This window comes from Corvus kubaryi, unplaced genomic scaffold (assembly GCF_017639235.1).
Source record: "Corvus kubaryi isolate FWS band 111438036 unplaced genomic scaffold, C.kubaryi_AGA036_p1.0 65309, whole genome shotgun sequence".
In the NCBI taxonomy this organism is placed as follows: Eukaryota; Metazoa; Chordata; class Aves; order Passeriformes; family Corvidae; genus Corvus; species Corvus kubaryi.
Genome location: NW_024581912.1, coordinates 81,820 through 101,396, shown reverse-complemented (window position 1 = coordinate 101,396; position 19,577 = coordinate 81,820). Strand labels below are relative to the sequence as shown.

The 19,577-nt window shown below is 36.4% G+C and overlaps 1 protein-coding gene across 3 annotated transcripts in view; it reads left to right on the top strand.

Moving 5' to 3' along the window:
• The window catches only part of LOC121673274 (septin-10-like), a 24,813-nt gene extending 5,236 nt beyond the window's left edge, over positions 1 to 19,577 (top strand). The window contains exons 4-10 of one of the 3 annotated variants that reach the window (XM_042046457.1): positions 1,146 to 1,332; positions 4,832 to 4,993; positions 6,417 to 6,513; positions 7,066 to 7,228; positions 14,789 to 14,921; positions 17,338 to 17,526; positions 17,755 to 19,577. In XM_042046457.1, the coding sequence (XP_041902391.1) occupies positions 1,146 to 1,332; positions 4,832 to 4,993; positions 6,417 to 6,513; positions 7,066 to 7,228; positions 14,789 to 14,921; positions 17,338 to 17,526; positions 17,755 to 17,892 (1,069 nt within the window). In that variant the 3' untranslated portion in view covers positions 17,893 to 19,577. Of the gene's footprint in view, positions 1 to 1,145; positions 1,333 to 4,831; positions 4,994 to 6,416; positions 6,514 to 7,065; positions 7,229 to 14,788; positions 14,922 to 17,337; positions 17,531 to 17,754 lie in introns of those variants that run through there. The other 2 variants (XM_042046458.1, XM_042046459.1) reach the window with 2 other exon arrangements.

Genomic DNA, 19,577 nt, shown 5'->3' with positions numbered 1-19,577 from the left:
TTATAAAGTACTGTATATTATATAGATTAGATCTACAGGGTTTTTAACAATTTGACTGTAACATGTTGAAGACCTTAAACTGAAAGTAACATCATGTGGATTACCAAAGGCCTTTGTTTTTTTTTTTTTTTTCGGACAGCTAAGTTGGGAGATGCAGAGGCAGCACACTGGTGGCTTTCAGAACTTTTTTGAGTCTCTGCTTTTGTGAATTTAAGGTTTTACAGTACTGAACTGTCTCAGCAGATTTTGTTTCTTTCACCTTAATTGTAAAGAATTTATGCTATATGAGTACCTAAATGGTGGTACTCATATAATAAAAGAAGGTTAGTCGCATTTATCATGAGAGCTATGCCTTATGATATGACTCAATAATAGCTACTGCTAGTGAATTGGATGAAGGAGATGCAAGCAGGTACTAGTATAGGTATCAGAGGTTTTGGTGTGTGGTATAGGAGGTGCCTTTTCGTTCTTTTAATTTTTTATGCAACACTTGCTTCTGGATTTCAATAGCATTTGATCTGGTTTATAAACTTTGTGTAGCAGAAGAAATGTAAGGGTGCACTGCTTCTACATCTAGTGAAACTTTCTTTTTGAAAGCACATTAGAATCTGGTTTTAAGTAGGATAAAGTATACTTAAACTGTACTTACTATAAATAAGATTTATTTTCTCTAACATTTCTCATTTTAGTTTTTGTCTGTTGTTTAAGAGCTCTCTCATGCACAGTACTTCAGAAGATAAAGTTCATCCTGTTTCTTGGTACTATTAGTTGCACATTCTTTCTTTTCTTCTACCTAAGAGGTTTTTGTGTCTTTCTTAAATATAAGAGTTTTTTATTTTGACAGCTCAATGGCAAAAGTTTAAAAACATCACTTGGGAAGTTCGATTATAATCATAATTAACTTTATGTAGCTTTTTTCACTAATGGCAGCTAAGAAGTGTTTTGTCTGTATTAGATGCACAATTCTTTTTTGAGTAGCTTTTCAGAAATTAAGATTAGTCTGTACATGTAATTTTCTGCCCTACTTGAGCAGCCTTTTGACATGTAAAGCAAAAATCCACGGAACAAGACAAGAGAATTCCCTTCTTAGTCTGTCTCTGTTTAGGAGTAGCTAATATCTGGTTGTTAAATTTTATTTCCTACAGCTATCAGCCTATAGTGGATTATATAGATGCACAGTTTGAAGCCTATCTCAAGGAGGAACTGAAAGTTATACGTTCTTTATTTAGCTACCATGATACTCGCATCCATGTCTGCCTCTATTTCATTTCACCTACAGGCCGTTGCCTAAAAACCATAGATTTGTTAACTATGAGAAGCCTAGACAGTAAGGTAAGACTTAGAAACAGTTCCAAGAATTTGTCTTACTTTCTAAAGCATCTTGTAGCTTTTAGGTCCACTACCACCTTTCAGTTCTATATTGATGTGTTTGGTTTTGTAATTTTTTTTGGCACTGGTATACTTTAAGTTCAGAATAAATGGGCTCTGCAAGTAGCTTGCAGTTCATCACTTGTTTATTTACAAGTCAAAAGGAGAGAGACATCCAGCAAGAACATTGAAAAAAGAAGCATAACAAAGTTTGAAAAAATAGTAAAAAAGGTAGAACCACAGCAACTTTACTTTTATTAAACTGTAAACATCGTAGTGAGATTGGATAGGGTACCTTCCATAAGTGCTGTAGTATTTCTAATTAAGCTTGTTTCTAGTTTTGGGGCTGCTGGAAAGTTGGCATATAAAAAGCTCTGCAGCACTGTGAAGATCTTAGTTATAGATAACTGAAGAGGCATGTGCCATGAACAGAGCACCCCGCCAGCGTGGCTTTGTCTAAGATAGGCTGCAGTAGTGTTTTAACATCTTGATTTGTTTAGAAAGCTTTAAAATAGCAGCAGTTTCTAGTGAAATTACTTGCATTTTCTAAATCCTTAACTTTCTTCTGTAATAGGGCTGTGTGAACTGGATGAAGCTAAATGTTTAAACAATTTTAAGAAACCTTATATTATTTGGATTTAATTTGTTGAAATGTTGAGAAATTTGAAAACTTAAATGCATTTGCTGTGCCTTTAGCCATTTCCTTTGTGCTTTACTAGAGCCCCTCCTGCTAAATTTTCTTTCTGCATTTTCTTGTTTGTGAGAAGTTTCTCCAAGATAACAAGGATTAAATCAGCTGTCTAGTCCACATTTGTGGCTGATAAGCACATTTGGGATTTTTGTTATTTTGTTTGTGGATGTAGTTTGCATTTTGAGCTTCTCAATAGCAGAGAGCAAGCAGAGGGAAGATGTGGTACAAGGGTAGGGGAGTGCAGGGTTATTTCTATGTGCTATGTTGTTGGTTTCTAGGTTGTGCCCTCTCTTTACTGAACTTCCTTTAAAAGTGTTTCTTTCAAAAGAAAAGGATATAGATCCTCAAGTCCCAGTATCCTGAGAAAATACTTCCATGAGGATAAACCAAAAGTAATTCTGCTTTGGGGAATTTTGGCTTCTAGCCACCTACTGCAAATATTTTTAGTCCTGCTTTGGCACAGAGAGTGCATGAACCACATGTAAATCTGTTGTTTTATCCCTTTGCAATGGATTCTTCTTTCTGATCTTACTACAGAAATACCATGTACACACAGAAAGAGTTATATGCTTTAGCTGTAGTTTAGTTTCCATCTCGTTGTGGAGCCATGTTTGTGGTGCTTTAGTACTGCGTTGTCCTAGTGGTAATGAAGAACTTGGAATTTCCCGGGATGTGGAAGTCCCTGGGTGCATTCACTGAGTACAGAATTCCGTAAAAAGATGATACAGCCACATGCATCCATCAGATGTGTAAATCTGTGTCCAAAGATGTCTTGAGTTTCTTCCTAAATCCACTACAGTGTGCACTGTGTGCTTTTGTTATGGTCTGCTGCTACAAAACAATACCAGATTACACAGCTCAGAGGTCGAGAGGGTTCTTGGAATAGATTAGGTTCATCCTGTACTCTGTAGTCCTTGAAGAAAAAAAACAGAGTATCTATGGTCAATTTATTTTTCTCTATTATGAGTTGGATGACTAGCTAAGAATTTAGACCTTGGAAAATCCTGTAGTTTTGCTTAGGATGGCATCATCACAGACCAGCCAGATTTCATTTGCAGATAAAGGGAATCTTTCCCTGTACCCTTTCTTGCTGGGAATAGTGATTATTCATCTAAGAGCTCTGCAGTTCTGATTCATTCTTGCAGAATTGTATACAGGTTATGGTTAAGTCAGTATTGTGAGGATTTAGTTTGGGTTTTTTTCCCTCCAGAAAGAATCTTCAGAAATTTTTATATTGATTCACAGAGATACACTTAAATCAGCCTGCTCTTCCAACCAACAGTAATTTCAAATACGTGTATTTCTTTTCATTCTTTGTTGCTTATCTAAAACCAGAGTAAATATTATGCTTTTCAATTTTAATACAGTGGTGGTGATTTAATGTCAGTGTTGACAGCTGTAATCACAGTTTCTGATGATTTTGCTTCTTACTGTTCTCCTTGGTAGACTTCCTCTGCTATTTGTTTTCTAAGAAATTCTCTCCTAATTAATGAGTGCTTGAAAAAGTTTCATGTTGAAGAGACAGAGTAGAGGTTAATTTAATTCTGAGGACTTTGTGTTCCATCTATTTTTAGACCTATATTAGAGAAAACCTAAATTGATGTCCCCCAGCTAATTTGATTGAAGGTGTGAATTACTCCTAGCTGTAACAGATTGTTTATACAATTCTAAATTAGTTCAGTTATTAAAAAAATATATTCCATCATTTTATTTGATTTTAGATATTTTACCCCATGTATGCTTAGATTGTGTATGCTACACAATTAAGGACTGTCATCATGTAACCTTAGAAGTCATACTTCAGAATTGGCTTGCTTCTTACTCTTTGGGACACTTTGCTTATGACAGAAGTCTTATTTGAAAAATATCCATTTTGAATCTGTTCTTGACGTTTAGGTGTTTCCATTCAGACAGAATATTCAGAAGAATAGAAAGTGTATGTGTGTTTTCCTTTTTTTTCCTCCCTCTCCTTCCTTTTTGCATCTGTGATCAAGGAGCTCTGTAAAACTCTTCATCTTCTGAAATCTGGAGGAGTTATTTATATTGTTCTTTCAAAATATTTGGATATTGGCATTCATTATTTGCATTTAGTTCTGAAAAATGTGTATTTTGGGAGTGGCAATAGGATTTGTAAGAAAAAATTGGCATTACAGCCTTCCAAGTTACTGCCATAATTATTTTAGGAAATAGGGCAGTTTAATAGAACTGAATTCTGTGTTCTGAATAATTAGTGTAAAGACTGGAAAAGCATGATGTTTTAGCCTTTGTCATTCCTCTGCTCATGTCAGACACTTGAGAAACTGCTGCAGTGGTGAGGTGAAGAAGATGTAGCTGAAAGGAACCCAAGGAAGAGGCTCAGGGGTAGGCAGGATTTGGTAGCCAGCTTCCTTTTCTTTGTGTATTTAGACTGTCAGCTTTCATTTAACACCTGAGCCATGTCCCTTGCTGCTATGAACTAAACAATCTATTTTTTTAGCAGAGATATAAATACTTAATGGCATTTAGTTAATAAGTAGGCACTGCTTTCTTTTGAGTACTTCACTCTGTGAGACCTCCTTCTTTGTTCTTAGAATCAATTACTTTTAAGGGAGTATATTGAATAATTGGTTGCTAGTTTGTTAAATGATGCCTTTGAGAATATTTTTAATTGATGGAAAATTTTGGACTGCGGGGGAAGTTTTGAACAGCTTATTAGAAAATAATTCTATTTACAAAAGTTCCCACCTCAAAATTGAAGTCTCACACATTTTGTATAATTTATGTCATTAATAGGTGAACATTATACCAGTTATAGGCAAAGCAGACAGCATTTCTAAAGCTGAGCTAGAGGAGTTCAAGAAGAAAATAATGAGTGAATTAATTAGTAATGGCATCCAGATATACCAGTTTCCTACTGATGATGAGACTGTTTCTGAAATTAATACCATCATAAATGTAAGTAAATGACAAAAATACTGATATTTCAGTACTAAAGCATCATTCTCTGCTGATAAATGTCACTGCTTTCACCATTGTCTTTAAGCTTATAAGTTTGCATGTCACAAGTTTGTTGGGTTTTTTTGTCTCTCCTTAAAAAGCTCTTATGTGTTGGGTTTTTTTTTCCACTTGCAAATCTTCCTGTCCCTCTGGTGTTGATATCTGTAACAGAAAAGAGGTTCCCATGCCTAAATGGTTTTTCTAATATCTGGTTAATTAATATATAATTATTATTATAGATGGACAGATTGACTTTGCTCTTTTCCTCAACAAATAAAATTTTACATCTGGTAGAGAAGATATTTAGGCGCCTCATGTCTACAATTTTCTCTGGTGTTTATCACAGCAAGTCTTCCACCTGCTTTTTTTCTTTTGTTTAGTACTTTCTTTTGAAATTAGGACAGATTTTTCTCTTGGGATGAAGAAGTCAGATGTAACTCTAGCTTATTTTCTGTTGTCCTTTCTGATTGTCCCAGGGGTAGCTGCCAGCTTTCTGCAAGGCTGTGAAGCTAGATGGCTTTGCCTTGAGCACTCTGTATTTGCTGCTCTTGTGCCTGTGTTTGTAGGTGCACATGACCATGTTTGTGTGTACCAGGGTTTGAAAGTAGGGAAAAGGAGCCAGGATGCCAGACCCCATGGCTCTGCAGTCCCAGCCTCTGTTAACTGGCCAGGGAGTGAGAATGTGCAGCTGTCCATCAGTAATGGGTCCTTTTGCTGTGGGGAAACGTGGTGGTTTGTTACTTACCACTTCCATGCTCTGCTAGTGATTTATTTTCCAGGTAATGGTGTTCCTTTATTTGGTCAGCTGTTCTGGGTCAGCAGGCAGGCAGTCAGTGCCCAGCCTGTCTTTGTGCCAAGCCCACAGCAGTAACCACACCACCACAGGTTCCAACCTGTGGTTGTCACATGAGTGTTACTGGGATACGATGAGCTCTGACTGAATGTGAGTCATATGTTCTAGACCAGTTTTCTGTTTGGGGCTGACACTTCCTAGTGCAGCTCAGGATGCAGTTGGTTGCCTTTGCCTTTGGGGCAGTCCTGCTGAATCAGGAACAACCTGCTGTTCACAAGATTGTTGGCCTCATGTCTTGTTCTGCAAAGTGCTTTTCCAGACAGTCGGCCCTCAGCATATGCTGTGGTATGGGCTTATTCCTCCTGACATGCAGGACTTAGCACTGCTCTCATTCCCACTTCATGAGTTTCAGTTTTTTATCAATAGATACTGCCTAGCTACTGATCTCCTAAGAGTGGTTTCTGGTTTGAAACTTCCTGTTGGCTTTTCCTGAAATGGTGTTTTCCTCCCTAATTTTTTTATGAAGTGTTTTTCTGTTTTAGCATAAAAATGCTGACAGATAAGACTTTATTGGTATGACTCTTACAGGGTCATTTGCCATTTGCTGTGGTAGGAAGTATGGAAAAGGTGAAAATTGGAAACAAAATGGTGAGAGCTCGTCAATACCCTTGGGGCATTGTAAAAGGTAAAGGAATTCTTAAAAGTATTTTTACAAGATTTTTGCTGTTGTTGAAGTATAAAATTCTCCAATAATACAAGGGGCTGTTTCACTGATGCCAGGCTGACTGTATTTTGGATGAACAATTTAAGGAATTTAACAATTAATTTTTGAGGCGTGCACTAACCGGTAGTTTCATCCACACTGATGCATCCTTGGAATTAAGGTATGAGATGGTGTATGTAGTATTTGAGTAGGTTAGTATAGTGGCAGTGCCTCTAGCACTACCAAATTTCAAACATTTGTGATTGTCAGTAAAGAAGAGGGTTAAAAAAGAGAGAAATGTGGTGTTTGTTGTTCAGCTCAAACAGGAAATCAGGATGGGTTGAAATACGTTCACCAGTGCTTACAGGTCTTCAGTATGTCAGTGTGTATATTAGAAATGATGAGGAAGTATAAGAGTTATAATAAACAACAAGATACCTTTTCCTAGAAGTATATTTAGTGAACAAAATAAGTGATGCTGTTTAAAATGTATTTTCTACTTCTGCATAATAATAAAATCTTTTTACTGATTAGTGGAAAATGAGAGCCACTGTGACACTGTAAAGCTTCGCAGGATGCTTTGCACCAATATGGAAGACTTAAGAGAGAAGACTTGTGCGTATTATGAGTTGTACAGACGCTGCAGACTGGAAAAGTTGGGTTGCAGAGACATTGGCCCTGAGAACAAGCCAATCAGGTAAAGGACTTCATGTGCAGCACTTGCTTTCAGCATCCATTCACTTCACATCAGCCCAATGCAGAGCAGGGTTCATACATAAAACAGGTTTTCTAGGAAGGAAAGAATATTTATTTTTAATTGAGGTTGTAGCTGTTCATTCAGTTGTCTTCATGGAGAAGTATATGGGTTTAAATGAGCATTGTTTTTGAAAACATGAAAGCCAGTTGTATTTCTGAAATCTTTCTCTTCTGTAATAAACCTGAGGATTTTAATTTTCTTAGGAAGGAAGTGTGTCTGTTTTCTTTTGGTACATGCACTTTATGAATTTTTAAATTATTTTCATTATATATTGGTATTATGTTTTACTTTCTCTCTTAAGGATGTCTGATTCTGAATAATGGTTTGATTGGACTCCAGGTTCGGAAGGAACTGAAGCCAAAACTTTTACAAAATAAGTGGTTACGCTGTTGACTTCCCAAATTATCTGCCATAATAACAAATGTCTTAGCATTTTCAGGTCAAGAAATCTCTTGCTAGACTGTAGGGAGTTAAAAGAGGATTCTAAAGGAAAGTTAAGCGGAGGGTTATGGACACTCGGTTGTTTCATGTAGTAAAGCGGCTTTCTGCAGGAAGCATTTAAAATTTCTATATGCATTTTGTTTATAATCTTTTATTTCCAGTTCTCTCGTCTCCCTCTTCCAGCTTCCTTTTTTTGTTAATGCACGGGACTGTACTTTTAACTGGTCAGAATCCTGATGAGGAAGAGCGGTTGCTTCAGGAGTTGTTCAAGCCTTCATGGTTTGAAGCAAAGCACTGTTACTGCATAGTCGTGGTGGGAAATGCTGACTTAAAGCAGGCATGAGAACAGAATAAGACTTTGCATTAAAAACAGTTTCTCATTGTTTGAACAAAGGCACGTTTGCAGATTAGTTCATTTAGATGATCTTGAGCTGACCTTGAACCAGTGGTCTCTTGACTTACCAAAAAAGGAATACATCCGTTTCATAAAAGAGAACCAAAGGTGAAAGAGGTTTAAAACCAACTGAAATTAACTGTAGATTTTAATTTGGTTTAGGTTTAAGAACCTGTGTTAACAGCCGATGTCTTGTTATCCTTGTCTAGAGAAGACTTTTTTTAGAGATTTGTTCAGGGCAATATTGACTCCACTACCTTTGGCTTTTCTTAAACTGGATTTCATGGTGTACAGCCATCTTAGGATAACAGTTAAATTATAAAAACCATCATCCATAGAAGTGTTTTCTTCTACAAACACAGGAATTGTCTTTGTAAAACCCCTACACAGTTTGTATTTTGTTAACAGCCTAATAAAGTGGCAGGTTCACATCAGAATGTCCCAGTACTTTACACTTAAGAGCTCATTTAGAAGTTGTTTTTCTTTTTGGATATACAGAAGAGCTGAGTTCTCTTTGGTGGGTAGTTTTTATGTATGGCCCACTAGATGTCAGTTTTATTGAGAGATTTTGGCAAGACAGTACACTTAGTAATTAGTTTAAATAAATCAGGTCTATTGAAAATGTCATTGTTTTGGAAGGATGAGAATAGATATTCCATAAGAATCTAGAAAAATGAATTTTTTCCAGATTTACTGCAACAGGAAGAGAAAAGTAAGACTAGGATGGATGTGGTTGTCCCTCCATAACGTGGCGTAGTGAAAGACACTGAGGTCTGAAAGAGAAGGTGTGTGGTGTTTTGGGAGAGACATTTGATGATAACATAAAAAAGGGAGAGAATTTAGAGGATGTGTATGCCGTGTAATTAGCAGACTAATGCAGCCTTACCCATAAGGTGTTTTATCAAGTTACTGAGGAAACAGTAGGAAGTGTCATCCTCAACAGTGTGATAGAAAATGTCTTTTTACTTAGAGGAAGTTCAGTGCTTCCCAGTTTGCTTGTACATTTAAATAACTTTTAGAATAGGGACTATCCAGTTGTTTTAGGCAAAAATGTATTATTAAATTGTCATCCTTTTTTTCCTTAAAGATGTTCACAACATATACATGTGGATTCTAAGAGCTGTAGTTTTAAAGTATAATTAATCTTGCATAGCAGTATATGCCTGAAGATTAAAATTTCATGCTACTTGAGTAAGTAATCATCAAAAGGCATGTTGAGAAGTCTTATTTTGTGCCTGTGATGTAGCTGTCTACATACTAAATTTGGTAATAGTGTAAATTTAGACAACCTCAGCTAGACTTGAGTAATTGGCTGTTTGTAGCATTTGAACACTGACACTTGAGTAGCTAATGTGCCCTGCCTTTTGGCATATTGTGAAGAAGCTGCTTGTGAAGTTCCAGTACCATTCTTTCAGATTTAGAAGTAGGACAGCAGTTTATTAATCCAAAATTGTATGCCACTGCAAAGCAAAACCAGTAATTCCTGGATGTCCAGCTACCTTGTGAGATAGGTTTTGGGCAGACATCTGTAAAAGCTTTTGCTCCTACATGTGTGTAAAACACATGTTGGCAAGTTTTACTTTTTTAATGGGAGATGTGGAAAGAGATGTTTTCAGCACACAATAGAAAAATATATTTGCATCTTATTGGTAGGGAAAATAAATGAGGTCTGAAGTGACTGTCTTGTGCACTTTCAAAAACACCTACTCCCTAATTCAGTATTTTTGGTGAAGCTATTTCATAATAACTTTGTTAGTTTGCAGTTGCATTCTAAGAATGAAGTAATGAAGTCAATAGATAGCAGAGTATTTAGGGTGTGGTTTATGCATCTTATGCAGTAGCTGTTGGATATAAAATTCAGGAAGTGGATTTTTTATAACTTTATAATTTTGTATTTTTTTGCTACTTAAAATTGGCATTTGCATTTCTTTGTTGTTGAAAAGTAAAGATAAGCTTTTTCTGTGTGTGGGTACCTGGTCTGGTCCTGCCTTTTCAATGGTCCAATTATGTTCATTAGGAACACAAATTCCTAGTTTCAGGTTGTTCTCAGCGAGAGATACTTGCTGAGGTGTTTTAAATGGTAAAATTTGGAATAATTGAAAAGAGAAATCTAGACATGAAGAGTGCTTCCAGGAAAACAAACTTCTAAATAACACACACACCTAGTTAGCCTAGGTGTTTGCAAGGGAGGAGAGGATTGCTAGTGTTTTGAAATTGGACATTTTGTTAAGTTCATTTTTCAATTTAAGCCTATGGGCTTAACAATTTTTCAGTTGTTGCCTATGGGGACATTTTTGTTTTGAAAGAAGAAAACTGATAGACCATGGTCGGTTGAAAAAAGCTGAGGATTGATAATTCAGGCTCTCTGCTTGCATATTTAGATCTGCTGATGTTAATCATTCTCTGGGTTAGTTGTTTTTCTGTCATCATAATTACAGTTTGTTCTTCATTATAATTGCAATTAAACATGGTTGTAACGTAAGCATCTTGGTTTCTCAGTATGTGGGGAATCATTCCATGCTTTATTCCTCCCTGCAACTGGGATATTCAGAACTTGCAGTTCTTGAACATGTTTATTTTTCAGTCTGTTTTGAAGATGATGACAGAAAACCAGGAAGGATTCACTGATATGAGTAAGTTTATATGTAGAGGAAGGTTGGCATAACTCTTGTTGTCACATCTAAGAAAAGAAACCTAACATTTGAAAGGCTATTAGACCTTTTTCTTAAGAAGTCACTTGGCAATGGAGTTCATCTGACCAGCTGCAGACCTTTGCATTTTAGCTAAATATTGTAACCATCTTAGAATGAGATCGGACCACACCCAAAATACTTGTTTTTCATGCCTCTACTGGAAAATTGCTAATTATTTAGATCTACCGCATCCTTATTATTGCTCAATAGCAACTGAGCCAGTCGACTGAGTCAAAGCACTGTGCTAGAAATACCTGCCACTAGTTAATCTTTGGTTTTTTTAGTTTTTCTGATATACCTTAATTGATAGTCAAATGCTATGCAAAAGTTACAGGTGTTCCTTTCAAATTTGAAAGCTTTTAAAAGTTGAATTGAACAAACTTTAAATACCTAAGTTGTTCAGAGTTCCACTGAGAATTGAAATCACTTCAGAATCTTTATTTATGAACATAATGTGTCTGGTTTGCAATTTTAGGCTTCCATTCTTTCAGTCTCATGCAGACAGAAAAACTGTATGTCACAGCTGTGCTTCTGTAGAAAGGCAGGTGGTAGTGCTGGTATGTATGATTAGCTTAGACTTTTTTCACAATCCCTTACTCCAAAACCTCAATAAGAATACATTATTTAAATCATTAATTATAACATTTAAATTTTGTGTCTTTGTACAGAGTGTAACATTCTGGATGTCTAAGCCAGAAGAAGAGAACCTGTGAACTTGATTTTTATAATGTGCTAACTGAGAAGCAGTAAAACCAGTCTTCAGATAAAACAAAAAATGTTTTACTGTGAGCAGTGGATGTAGTAATGTTGAAAGGATTGGCTTAAGATTTGGTGAACCATTTTTCCTTCCTCCCCAAATCTCCAAAACCAAAGAGTGTTTGGGTTATTGTGTTGATGATATGCCAAACACAAAAGGAAATTTTGGGTTAGTTCTGTCTTGGTGATTGTACTAGTTTGAAAGCAAACTAGTGAGAGACATGAAATCAGAACTACAGTTTAATAGGAGAATTTAAAATAAATGCAATAGTACAAAAACATTGACAGAGTCAGGATACAACCTGACAGCCTGCCGGGCAGGGTGCTGGTAGCAGTCCGATTCAATGGTGGCTGCAGTCCTGGTGAAGTGATAAATGTGGTTCTGCTGAAGCGATGATCCTGTAGAAGGGTCTGCTCTTCCTCTGAAGGTCCAGTGGTGGTTATGTAGCTCTTGTCCTCTGGGAATCCAGTAGGTGAGGCTGACTGTGCTGTTCCTAACCTCAGATGATATCCAGGTAGGAATGCTGGGTTCCTCCCCCTGGGTGGAGCATCTCACAATGGGACGATGTAATTTTATGAGTCATGCAGTGAGGCTGGATGTTCCATTAACAGAAGATATCCTGCTGGAGGGAGTTACCAGGGGTGAGTGATGGAAGAGAGAAAGAGCACTGCCCCACCTGGTTTTAGCAGCTGGTGATAGAATACATATTTCTGGTTACATTGTAACCTAAGACAGTGATGCCCAGAACAATTCAGTCCAGGGGGAGAGGACATTTCATGGGATCATAGAATGGTTGGGGTTGAAAGAGACCTCAAAGACCATCTAGTTCCAACCCACCTGCCATGGACAGGAACACCTTCCACCAGACCAGATTGCTCCAAGCCCCATCCAGCCTGGCCTTGAACACTTCCACACTTCCACTTGAACACTTACTGGCATTCACAACCACCCACACAGTAAATTTAAAAAATACACTTTTATTTCTCCTCTTCTTTCTATGTGTAATTTGATTACTTACTGAGTCCAGTGTCTTCAAAGTTAATCTTTTACTTATTTCAAGACAAAATTGCTTTTACCTGATAAAGTAACCTAGTCTGGGTGTAAAGATGTCCACGTGAAGAAATGAAGGTGGGATTGCAGCATGTTAACTTAGTCTAGCAGCTTTATTGTACCCAAAGGCAGCATTTTATCTAGCAGAACTGACACTGGGTGCAGAAGTGTGTATAGTGTGAGATTGCTAGCACTTGAAAAACCCGTGCTGTAGCATTTTTGTCTAAACTTACAGATAGTGTGAATTAATACTGTGTGAAATTAATCTGTGTGAAAACCATGTCCCTGTTTCATGTGGATTTAGGGATTTAGAATTTCAGGGTGACTTAAGTTACTTCATAGCTGATTAAAAACCCCCAAAACAAACCCAAACACAAAAAGGTAATTGTTCTGAATTTATTTTGTTGCCACGTAGTGATCAAATAAGATAGAATAGGAGGAGTGCTCTGACCTTGATATCTTACAAACATTGTCTGCCTGTGCAATTTCAAGATGTTTCTTCTGTCTCTTTAGATGATATTTTGAATACAAATAAGAAACTTTAGGACTGGGAAACTGCCCAGTCATCATAAATTTAAATACAGACGAGAGCTGTTTAAGTTTAGATTACTCTAAATAATTAACTCCTTAGATCTCTTTTTTTTTTTTGTAAGTTTTTACATTTATAAATTGTTTAAATAGAAACAGTAAATGAACAAAAACTGCTACATAAGTATGTATGTGTATTAAAAGTATAAATCAAAATTAAATACTTGGTATACATACCTATTTATTTTACATCAGGGTGGAAGGCATGAGTTACCTGGCAAAGGACAGTAACTCATGTTAGCTGAGGAAGGCTGACCAGTCAGCACTCAGGAAGTGTTCTTACACTGGGGTGTAAGAGAACAGCCCCAGAAAAAAGCTAGAACATTATCCATGGTTTGATCTGTTTTTAAGCCCTATGTCATAGAAGACAATGCTTTTGAGTTTCCAATAACCATTAACACAGCTGTGATCCACCAGTTCTACTCTCTGGAATCATGTGACTTAGAGAAGTCTGTGGTAAATGTTTTGATGGAAGAACTTGTATCATTAAGGAGGTTTGTTTTCAAAGGCAGTTTGGTGTATGAGCTACATCTGTGTACAAGCTCCATTCATTTTTCCTTGAAAAGCAGAGCATTTCTTGCCAGCACTGCCTGACAGTGGTAGTATACACCCTGAAAATGTCAAACCTCTAGTAGTTTATTCATATGAATAAATTACTAGCATCTTTTAATTTGCCATGATATACTTCGGCATGAAAGAAGTATCTCAATTTCAAGTACCTCTTGTTTGGAGGAAAAAAAAAAATTATCTTGTGTACTGAAAAGGGAGGCATAGATTTAAAAGTAAAGAAATGTTTACTTGCTGACTTGTTCTTTTGCCAGATAGTTGCTCAATGATCTGAACTAATTTACTCCTCCTATATAATTTCAAATATAAGTATAGTATATAGGCAGTTTATTTGCTTCTGGAAGAGAGGGTTCAGGAAAAAACAAGCAGTCTTGAGGTTTTGGCTGGTGCATGTTGGAAAGTAACCCTGTGTTTTGGGTGTTGAACTACTTAGGAAATTGAATTTATTCTACATTAATGTAATCTGCCATATTTAAATTTTGACATTACAAAAAGAGAGTGCAATATATTTTGAAGATCCTGTTATTTTCTTTCATTTTCATATAGGAACAATCAGTTCTTGTTATGTTAATGCTCCAGAATAATTGTTTTTATACAGTCCTACCTGAAGACTGAGGTTTCACAATGCAGAAATTTTGGGGGATTTTTCTGGCTATTTCAGTGTCTTAGTAGTAAGTAACTTAAGGAAGAAGCTTATGCATGTTGGAGTCAGAAAGGTATAAATCAAGTCTTTAGAACATGAGATGCCTAAAGTGCTGTATTCACTTTGAAATGTAAATTGCCCAGGAGCTGTTAGCATAAATAATTTTACTCAGGGTTGTTTACATAAATAAAAAAAATAGATAAGATGCTTGCTTCTGTTTAGGTTTCTTTATGAATTTTTATGTGGGAAGCTGTAGAAATTAATATTTCAGATGAGTATTAATTGTTTACATAGTTTTCTAGATTGTTGGTTTTCCACACTGAGTAAAGCAGTGTGCTGGAGAGTTGCTTACATTTTTGAACTTCAGTCTGCAGGAAGTCATTGAGGCAAAGAGGCTCAAGTTCTTCCTTGAAATGGAAAGAAAAGAAGAGGAGATTAAGCAACGATTTGTGCAGAGAGTGAACGAGAAAGCAGCAATGTTGGAAGAGGCAGAGCAACAGGCAAGCATGCCTGTCTGTCTTGAGTTTGTTTTCTGAGCTTTGGAACAGCTAAGTTCTTAACAAAATCACTGGTTGATATTTATAATTTCCTAATATTTTGAGGACAGTAACACTTTAAATCAAAAGCAGTTTGATTACACAGGTTGATTGGCTTAGCAGATTGATTAGACACCAGCAAACAAGAGAATATGTCTTAGGAGGAGCAGCTGAGGGAGCTGGGGTTGTTTTGACTGAAGAAGGCTCGGGGAAGACTTTATTGCTCTCTACAACTACCTGAAAGGAGTAGTGTAGTGAGTTTGGGGCTCATCTTTTCTCCTGAGTGATAAGGGACAAGATGAGAGGAAATGGACTTAAAGTTGTGTTGTGGGAGGTTTAGCCTGGATATTAGGAAAAATGTCTTCACTGAAAGGGTATGTTAGGCACTGGAGAACAAGCTGCCTAGGGAAGTGGTGAGTCACCATGCCTGAAGGTATTTAAAAGATGTGTAGATATGGCAGCTGGGGACATGGTTTAGTGGTGGACTTGGCAGTGCTGGGTTCATGGTTGGACTTGATGATCTTAAAGGACTTTCCCAGCTTAAATGATTCTGTCATTCTGTAAATGGTACTGGTTTTTTTGAAAGGCGGGATCTTATGGTCTAAAGGCTTTGGTGGATAGCTGGTACATGTCTATAGAGTAGGAGTTGATACGGTGAAGTAAGAGAGTGAATATAGTAGTTGTGTTTCTTTGTCTTCTCTAGCAGCATGCTAAGAAACATTGGTATGCCGTAACAACACAGTAGGTGCTTTTTGTGCATAGATTGCTCTGTAAAAAACAAGATTTTAGGAAAAAATGCCATGGGTGGTTTTCCAGAGTGGGCCATGCATGTTTGCCTGACTTCCAGATTCAGTTAGTAAATCTAAGCTCAACCCTCATGCTGAGAGGTTTGAAAGTGTGTGTGTCTGGTATTCTGTTGGTTTGTTTTGGTTCTGGTTTTAAAATCTCATCTATTCCCAGCTGCCTTAAGACTATTTGAAGATGTGGAATATTTCTTGGCTATGTTGTTGAAGATTTAGCCCTGTCAAGCTGGACTAGCAAGATAGGATCTTCTCATCTACTTTCTGCCAGACACTTATCATGGTCTTGCGTATTTATATTTGAACACTGGTTTAATTGAAATTGGAAACCTGTGTATTTTTATTAATGTTCTTTTCTGTACCTCAGTCCCCCAGCAAAGCTGTAGCAGTTTTTGTGAGGTGTTCAGGTACGTGTTTTAAATAAGAAGGTGGCTTAATATTTGTTTTCTAAGTCTGTTAAGACCCCCATGCTGCTTGTGGAGAAGAAAAAGATTCAGGCCTTCTCAGGATGAGGCTGTCCAACTGGAAGAACGCTTAGCCATGTTCAAAGCAGGTTCAGCAAGGTTTTATACAGTATCTGTGCTACCCTTTGATATTTTCCTTGTATGATTTATACCAAGTGGTTTGTGAGCTCTGCATATTGCAGCAGAATGGGTATTAGTTATCCAACTTCCTGATGTGGGAAAGTGATCATGCAATCTCACTCCTAAAGAACATTCGTCGTGTACTCTTGCTGCTGTATTGTATCTGGAAACTAAAGAAAACCAGGAGTTTCTGTTGTACTTCAGATTTCTTTCACATCCTTCATTTAGAGGAAACTTGTAGGTGCACCTGTACAACTTGTCAGCTCTGCTGTGCACAACAGGCATACTGTTACATTTATAGTCTTAGTTAATTCTTAGTTTCTTCTTTGCAAAAGCAGGACTCTAGGAGAATTTGTGTGGGGGGAAATGAGAGACAAGGAGAGGCAAAGTACCCTTTTGTTGTCACACACAACTTCACAGTAGGTTTAAACTGGTTGAAATACATCTGGAAACTGAAATTCATTAATATGTCAAAAAAACCCAATCAGAGAACTATTACTGTAGAAAGTAGTTAGCTTCTTGCAGGCCACCAGTAACTCTCCAACCGGACCTACTCTGTGTACTTACTAATATTTAAATCTGATCAATATACACTTCCCCACTTGGTTTTAGGGAACTGTATTCTACTTGACACATCTTGATTTAATCTATCTGTTGATAATTGGTTCATCTCTAAAGGCTTCCTTATTTTTGATATAATAAAGGTGCAGTAAAACGTAGTAGGAAATCTGGTATTCACTTAGTGCCTCCCATGTTTTCCACCTGTACTTTGAGTGTAATAGCATGGATCATGAGAACAGTCTGATAAAAGTTATTATTTTTCTGTATTGCTGTTTTTTAGTCTTAACAGTTTGGGGAAATAACTGCAATTTCTAACAACTATTAACACAAATTGAGATGGGCTTTACTGTTAATTTGCAGAGGGTTTTTATATTGTGATATCACCACCTTGTGTTGCTAGTTGGAAATGCTGTTTTTTCTGCTTTCTTTAAATAGGTACTGACTAAATCTGAACATCTTGCGCTAATACATCAAGAAGAGGAGCTGAAATTAGGGGAAAAGAAAAAACTTCTGGAAGATGAAATAGCTCAGTTTATGGAGATGAAAGCTATCACTGAATTGATTCAGTCAAAAGTGTCTGTCTCTACCCCTGTTGTTAGTTTGAAGACACAAGGACTGCAAAAAGTAAGTGCTGATGCTAGTCATCAGAGGCAGCAATAAAAAAATTCTTCACATTCACTTCTATAACTCAAATTTCAGTACTCTTTTAGAAAAGACAGAAGCATGCTCCTATTCAGTGATAAGAAGACAGAAGTGTATAAAATACCGTCATGCTTGGATTTACTTTTAGAGTAATTGCTGTATGTTCAACGAGCATTGTTTTGTCTTTCTTTTCTTTTTTTCCATGAAAAGAAACAAGATTTTCAACTTGAAGTCCAATGCTTTCATGTCAGAGATGAAGGAACTATGAATATTGGAGAACAGAGGGAGAGTGAGAAGGAGGAGTTAGAGAGAGAAATTCACCCAGGGACTTCCAGGCATAGTATTTGATTGCAGCACTCAGGTTTTGAATGTAGGATATGTTAGTAGTTTTATGAAGAGGTCCAACTGCTGTTGTCCCATATTAGATGTATCTTCCTAGTACAGATTTTTGAGAGATGAGATTGATAAAATTGGCTGTAAAAATACACTAAGTGCAGAATATAACCCAATAAAGATTTCACTTTTTTCCCACCCAATCACTGCTTTCTTTCAGCACTCTCAAAAGAAAAACTTGAATAATGTGAAAATTCAGAAATACATTCAAAAATAGTCTCCAGAATAACATGCCCAACTGATTCATATAAAAAACATTGAATTAAATACTCATATATTAAATTGACTTAAATGTTTTTCTCCTCCAAAACCAGAAGTCAATTAACTTACTCATTTTCTTTCCTGATAGCTTACAAATTTGCTGCAGGTAACATTTTGTTAATTAATAACTTCCTGCAGTTGAAAATGGATTTCTTGGTTCTGAATTTATTTATAACTGCCAGATTCTGAAGAACTCCAGAAGCTAGATTGGTGCACGTATTTCCACGGATACCATCAAGCTTTGACATTTTTGGGGTGTATGCTAGAAGCCTAATTTTGCCAAAATTTATTGCATTTCAACTAATGTTACCAAATTCCTTTTCCTTGATTCCTTTTTTCCTGGATTTACATATGAAAGTAGAATTCTTGGTAACAGAAGTCATTATCATTACTATTACTATCATCACTACTATGAGTAACTGTCAACTTCAGAAAATTTTTAGATTTATTTCTTCTGGTTTAGTTTCATTTTTTCAGAATATGTTAAGTTTATATACTTGCTGTGGTTTTTCAGTTCCAGCTTTATGTAACACTGATGACAGAAGACACAATATTGATAATTTCTCTTGAGGAAGCAATGATTCATGGTGTGCTTTTGAAGGTATAGGAGTTGCAATTTCTTACTAAAATGTTTGGCAAATATCTCTTACTGCTACAAAAGAATAATTTTTAAGAACGATCTGTACACACAGGTGTGGTGATTACTGTCATTGTCATCACAGGCTTTCTGTTACAGCTCTGCCTTGATACATGTTTGCCTTACATAAGTGTGGTCAGCTTGCTTTAATTTTAAATGAATTGTGCCAAAGAAGGTGTCCCTGCCATAAACAGTTTGATTCAGACTATGAATGATGTAGTGCAAAAGTATTCAGTGAATATATTCACTACAAGCTTCCTAAAGAGTTATTTTCAAATGGTATTGTTTATTAGTCCACTAAGTGTTGTTTAATACAACTGTTAACATATTTGAACCATTTACTGATTTTGCTGACAGATTTTTGTTTATAGGCTTTTATGTACAAGCAGTATTCTAATTTTCAGATACAGTCTTTCCAATCAAAATTTACTGAGATATTTTTGTAATGCTGTACTTTTGCAGGATAGTTTATCTGCTGTTACTAACTCAGTATGGAAAGTACCTGTATTTGATGTTTGTGAGTGTGGTATTCAGTTACAGTTGAAGATTTACAAAAACAACTAACTGTGAAAGCTTCAGGTTGGTTAAAACAAGTTCTGAGTGCTTTATATGTTTTTAGTAGCCATGATAAATAATGGGAAACTGTAAGAGGTACAGTTCTCTGGAGTTGTATTGTGTGACTGTTTAAAAATGAAATACTAACTTGACAGAAATAAAATAGATTGGTTTTGCTTAAGTGTTA